This window comes from Cryptomeria japonica, chromosome 5 (genome assembly GCF_030272615.1).
Source record: "Cryptomeria japonica chromosome 5, Sugi_1.0, whole genome shotgun sequence".
NCBI classification, from domain to species: Eukaryota; Viridiplantae; Streptophyta; class Pinopsida; order Cupressales; family Cupressaceae; genus Cryptomeria; species Cryptomeria japonica.
This window is the reverse complement of record NC_081409.1, coordinates 288,099,675-288,105,674: the sequence shown is the minus strand read 5'-3', so window position 1 is coordinate 288,105,674 and position 6,000 is coordinate 288,099,675. Positions and strand designations below refer to the sequence as shown.

The window sequence follows — 6,000 nt, the reverse complement described above, 5'->3', positions numbered from 1 at the left end:
GCGCTATGGTGATGGCATCTTCCTTTGTAATGCTCCTACAAGCTCTAATCATGGGGTGTTTGATTCTAGATGCAACTTCTTTGTTAGTTCCTACTAGTCCTAATCAAGCTCTTAGGGTAGGATTTCATTTAAGACATTTTATTTTTGCAAAACCCGCAAAGAATTTTGTATGGTGCTCTAAATTGTGTATTTTGTTCATGGCTTAGAGTCTAGAGATAAATTAGTTTTCTAGAGCATTTCCTCTTACAATTTGAAGAAAGGTTTGTTCATGCATATTGTTCCATTTTGTGCTTTTTTGAAAACGACAAATTAAAATGCAACACATTACATTGAGAATAACTCTATGTAAATAAGCCCAAAAGAAAGGGAAGACATGCAAGGTATGCGATTTTCACAATTACACAAACCTAACACACAAACCATCTCCTAAACAAATAAACCACAAAATAAGCCCAAAAGAAAGGTAAGGCGTGCAGGACGTGCAGGACATGCAATTTTCACAATTACACAAACCTAACACTTAAACTATCTCCTAAACAAATAAAATACATTCCAATAGAATCCTAGAGAGCAATTTGGGCCATCAAAGGCCATTCAATTAAACTACGCAAAGATAATAAACTAAAAACTATATTTGCTAAAACTCTACTGGAATTTCTGTACTGGAGTATTTTTTCTTAGTATTTTGAGGTGAGATACCTCGTTCATCATCATGGTTGAAAAACATTAACTTAAAACTATAGTTCGCATCATTTCAGAATGCTCCTATGCCTCTTTTTATCAACCATACTTTCTAACCACATAAAATCAGGCAAACAGGTTAGATTAATAAGTATTTGTTAACAGATACATTGTAATTATTCTTAATTCACATCAGCGTCTCATCTTTTAATATTTATACAAATATGAATCGAACATGTCAACAGATTGAATAGATTATAAGCTGCTAATAATTCAATATACTCGTGGACTGCTCCCATATACCTATATACCTCACTAGGACACCCAGGGTTGACAAAGAGAAAATAAGGCAAAATATTTTCTCTAAATGATAAATATTTAAAAACTGAGTAGAACGGAATCAAAATATAGTTACATTGGATCTTGCAGAAGTAATACCATTTTCTCAATGGCTATTTATTTCTCTCTTTCCACGATAGAACTCAATAAACCTCGATCCAAAATGCTCTTGTACAATACAAATCCCTTATTGAAACATGCATTCATCAATTATATTACCGCCTCTATACATTGAGCTCCCAGCTATGATTCCAGACGTACATTGCTTTTCCTGTAACTTCTTTTGCATGTATACATAAATCTCTACATATTGTGGTAAGAGAAGCAATGGGAAATACTGTGGCTAGGTGTAAGTTGACAATAAAAATACCAAAATAAATTACAATGGGACTCAAAAGGAGTGAAAAACAACAATGAGAAAGAAGCTCTCTATAATCAAATCCAGGAAGAAACAAAATCGTGTGAGGGGCTTAGATCCTAGGAGTAGACCCGAAAGCACAAATCCTAGACAGACAGATATACAAAACCCATTGGACAAGTCAATCCAGTGAAATGAAACTCCCTTGCCAGAAGATGCCTCCAACAGAGGCAGGAGAAAAGGGCTGATAGAGAACAAAGCTCTGCTCTGCATTAGAGATACAATCAGAAGGGTTAGCATCCTCATTGATCACCACTGGAAGGCCAGTAAATATAATTTAGGCTGGTACTACATGTAAGCAAAAGAACCCCTCGGGTAGCTCAAGGCTAAGATAATTACGAAGTTCTTCGAGTGTACATGTATTCTCATTTCTGCTGATTTACTAATATGCATATATCTGTTAAGTAGTACGAGTTTGGATAGATTCTTCTTCCATTTTTTTCAGGTGTGATAACATACTGCAAACTAGTCAATTGGTATAGGAGATGCAATATCTTTTCATAACATTTTCATTAAGTAGACTAATCTTTGTAACATTACTATCCTGGCTTGTTGTCCACATGTCAACTGGTAACTAAGAGAAGATCAAGCAACTGTTTTAGGTCCTCCTTCACATCACCTCTTGTCAAAAACAATTCCACAAGCAATGTTTTTTGTAACTCTGCATGAAACTAAAACATCATGTCAGTTTTAAAAGATCTTTTTTAAAAACTACATCATGATAGCAGGATTGGATTCCAGAACATGATTATTAATTATTACTCGGTACCAGCTAACATTGCAATCTTGGCTTGTCATCCATATATCAATTGGTAACTAAGAATGTTTTAGGTCCTCCTCCATATTGCCTCTTGGTAAAAACAATTCTACGAGCAATGTTTCTTGTAAGTCTGCATGAACTGAAACATCACATGTCAGTTTTAAAAGCATGAAAGCAAGATCGAATTCCAGAACATGATTATTAAGTATTACTCAGTACCAGGCAATATTGCAATCCTGGATTGTTATCCACATCAATTGGTAAAGAAGAGGAGATCACAAAGTAATTGTTTTAGGTCCTCCTCCACATCGCCTCTTGTCAAAAACAATTCTACAAGCAATGTTTCTTGTAGCTCTGCATGAAACCAAAACATCATGTCAGTTTTCAAATCTCCTTTTTAAAAACCCACTTTATTAAAGCAAGATTGAATTCCAGAACATGATTATTAAGTATTACTCGTACCAGGACAATGGTAGAAAAATCTGACAGCCTGTTGTGCAGCCATTTTTGCCAATGAAATGTCAGATGATTTGAGATTAAGCAACACAGCTTTGACAACCTTATGGCAGCTATTTTTACTGCACAGGCCAAACAAATGACATTTAATTAGCCGACAATATATAGATTCCTTCTAATACAAAACATACACTGTAACCATCTGTTCGAGTGTGCTCACTTGAAAGTTAGGAAAATGCTAAAACATGTTAAGGGTAACCATATTGTTTAAACATTTTCTTTTAGTTGACAAACAAAGAATGGTCCCTTGAACTTTCTCAACCTGGGCCATCTTCCATTATGCAATTGGGCAATCCTTTTAGTATGCACCCCTGTTAGTGTTTTATAGCTGCAGGAGGTATTTCTAGAAGCAAGTCGGCCTATTGCAAATCATTATTTTATATTTATAAGGGCCAACCCAAGATGAAAAGTCACCTTGGTTCTTGAATGAGGCCGACTCTTGTGAAGCCTTGCTTGAGTAAAGGCACCTTACTTTGTATATATAGAAGGTAATGATCATTTCATTTTGATCAATCAATTTAATATAAGAGATATATTCTTGGCTGGGTTTTTCTCCCTCGAGAAGGAGGGTTTTCCCAGGATATGTGGTGTGTTCTATTTTGTTCATGTGTTGTATTTCTGTGTATTACAAATCTGATCATAAAAACAACAACATGGTATCAGAGCGGGTTTAAGACAAGACCTGATCAGATTTTTGTAAGCAGAAGTCAGCATCCTTGGAAATAAGAATATATCCAAAAGGTTTGACATCAAAGATTATTAAAGACAGTTGAGATGGCAGCAGTTTCATACTAACTTAGTCCTCATGAACAAGTGATCAAGATGGTGCAATTGTGATAATGAAAACATTATATATGCAGTGACTGAAGGAGTATGAAACAATAACGGTGAAGATGAAGCCTTTCACTAAGCACAGAAGTAGATGGTAGAGGTTCCTACATCACCGTATGAGAAGGGAGCAATTACAATATTCACAAGTGATCAGGTTACAGCAATCAAATGAATATAAACGACAATTGGGATTTGTGAAATTGGTCTGCAATAAAATAAAGTATTATTCTCAAAAACAGCGACTTCAGAGAACTGAGTCAAAATTAATGACAGGGATTAAGTCTAAAGAAGTATATCCAATAATTATTAGAAAGGGTGAGATTTGAAGATAAACAGTTTAAGGAAGTACTGTATATTTGTAGACAAAGATGGTGATAATGATAAGACGACTTCATGTGATTTCATAAAGAATTAAAAATTATGAAGAAGCGATTCATATTAATGAAAAGGTGTTTTAATGACAGCGCTTAGAATGGAATGGGGCAATCACTACGCAGCAATTACACATAAAGGTAGCAGTGAGTCATAAGAGAATATGATCACTTTGTATTAAGCGATCATTATCAATGAAGAGATGCGTAAAGATTATTTGTTTGTACACACAATAAGTGTGTTAAGTGGTGCAATCATAATCAAATTAATCAAACAATAAATTGTTTGGGAGCCCAACAACTAATAAGTCATGTAAAGAAGCAAAGTATATGTTACTAATAAGGGAGACATGATTTGGAGGATGGTGACTATTACGCAGAGATGTCTCTTGTTCAAGAGATGTGCCTTCTTGAGCTTAATAAAATATATATATTGAATATGAATTCAGAAGAAAATATTAATAAGTGTGGAATACGTGGTGATATGTGCCTTTTCAGAATATAATATATATGAACCAAAAATTGATGACAAGGAAAGAGATTTCCGATTAAGTGGAGTGAGTATGTGCCTTTTAGAATATAATAAGAATATGAACCTGAAGCAAATAATGAGATTAGAGATTGGTGATTGAGGGTAGAATATGGTTTCAGAATTAAAATAAAGAATTCTTAACAGAGCTGTGTGTGAGTTGTGTGCGACAAGGAAGAATGTGAGGAAATAAAAGGATATGTATAGGACAGATAATTATGAAGAGTGTTTCAGATTTGTATTGATGAATATATGCAGTTCATAGGTGTGAAATGAGTGCAAGTGTGTTGAATGAAAAAAAAAAAATACAAATCTAATTTGAAGTTATGGCAGGCCTATGGTGTGAAGCGAATTGATTATCCAATTCAGCGAAGTCTATCCTAGACTCAGTGATTCAAATTTACCACTGATCCTTTCCTTGAATAAGTTCGACTTTGAATGAGATTAAAGCAGGGATATTTTGTGAGGCCAACTTGTTATAACAGATCAATCATCTTTTACAGCAAATTTAGCGAATCTTAACTTTGATCAGACATGACTCATTATCATCGATTGAGAACTTCAACGAACTCACCTCTTAAGGGAATGCGATTTCGGCTTAAGATTGATCCAAGGGTATTCAACGTATTGAATCAAGCGAACTCTGGGAAAGATCATCGAATTTATATCAGACAACACCAACAATTGATTGGACAAGCATATCCATTCGAAAGGAGGCACTTTGATTCAAGTGAACAATCAGATTAATAAAATCAGTGTGTTTTTGAAGTGTTTACAAGTCTGAAATGAGGTAGAGCATGGTCTAAGTGCAGCATATAAGGAGAAATCACTTAACAGCTGAGAAGAAACTGCAAGACAAGTGCCTGACTGCATCTGTACAATGTACCAAGTACCAACAATAAAGAGATAAGCATTTCTTGTTTGTACCTTTGACTAATGATCATGCATTTTATGAGTCATAAAATTCATGCAATAACATTGGTAATAGTGAATCATGTATGCTTCTAGCATTGGTCTATTTCTTTCTCTTCGGATAGTTTAATTCTATGAACTATTAGTAATCTCTCTCTAAAATGCTTCCAGGACGGATTGAGGAGCAAAAGGATGATGAGAGATCGCATTCAAGGGAGGAAGAGCTTGGTGCATCTTGTGAGGAAGTCACACGGGCTGAAGAATGGAGACACAACTTGCTGCCATAGGACTGAGTTGGTGGCACATAACTGGAGACATCTCTCGAAGAGGAAGAACCTATTGTCATTGTGATCAGTTTATTCAAAGAGGAGGAATTAACATTCAGAGGGAGTTTGACAAACCTTGGACGAGGAGGTTAGGAGGTTGATGCAAGAACTTGGAGCTTTAGAGGGAGTCACATTATCATTTGTTAATGCATTTTTTCTCTGAGGCAAAGAAATTTCAGGTGAAAGCCCTTGTAATGAATTTTTTCTTTGAGACACAAATTTGAGGTGAAAGCCCTTGTAAATGCATTTTTTCTCCGAGACAGAAATTTGAGGTGAAAACCCTTGTTAATGCATTTTTTCTCCGAGACAGAGAAATT

At 35.2% G+C, this 6,000-nt stretch overlaps 1 protein-coding gene across 11 annotated transcripts in view; it reads right to left on the bottom strand.

Annotated features, from left to right (window-relative positions):
* Positions 1–1,421: 1,421 nt before the first annotated feature.
* LOC131045838 (uncharacterized) overlaps positions 1,422–6,000 on the bottom strand; it is a 313,161-nt gene continuing 308,582 nt past the window's right edge. For 8 of the 11 annotated variants that reach the window (XM_057979506.2, XM_057979505.2, XM_057979503.2 and 5 more), the window contains 3 exons: positions 2,661–2,776; positions 2,418–2,552; positions 1,422–2,337 (listed from right to left, as the gene is read on the bottom strand). In XM_057979506.2, coding sequence (XP_057835489.2) covers positions 2,452–2,552; positions 2,661–2,776 — 217 coding nt within the window. In that variant the 3' untranslated portion in view covers positions 1,422–2,337; positions 2,418–2,451. Of the gene's footprint in view, positions 2,553–2,660; positions 2,777–6,000 lie in introns of all 11 variants that reach the window. The other 3 variants (XR_009105873.2, XR_009105874.2, XM_059221423.1) reach the window with 3 other exon arrangements.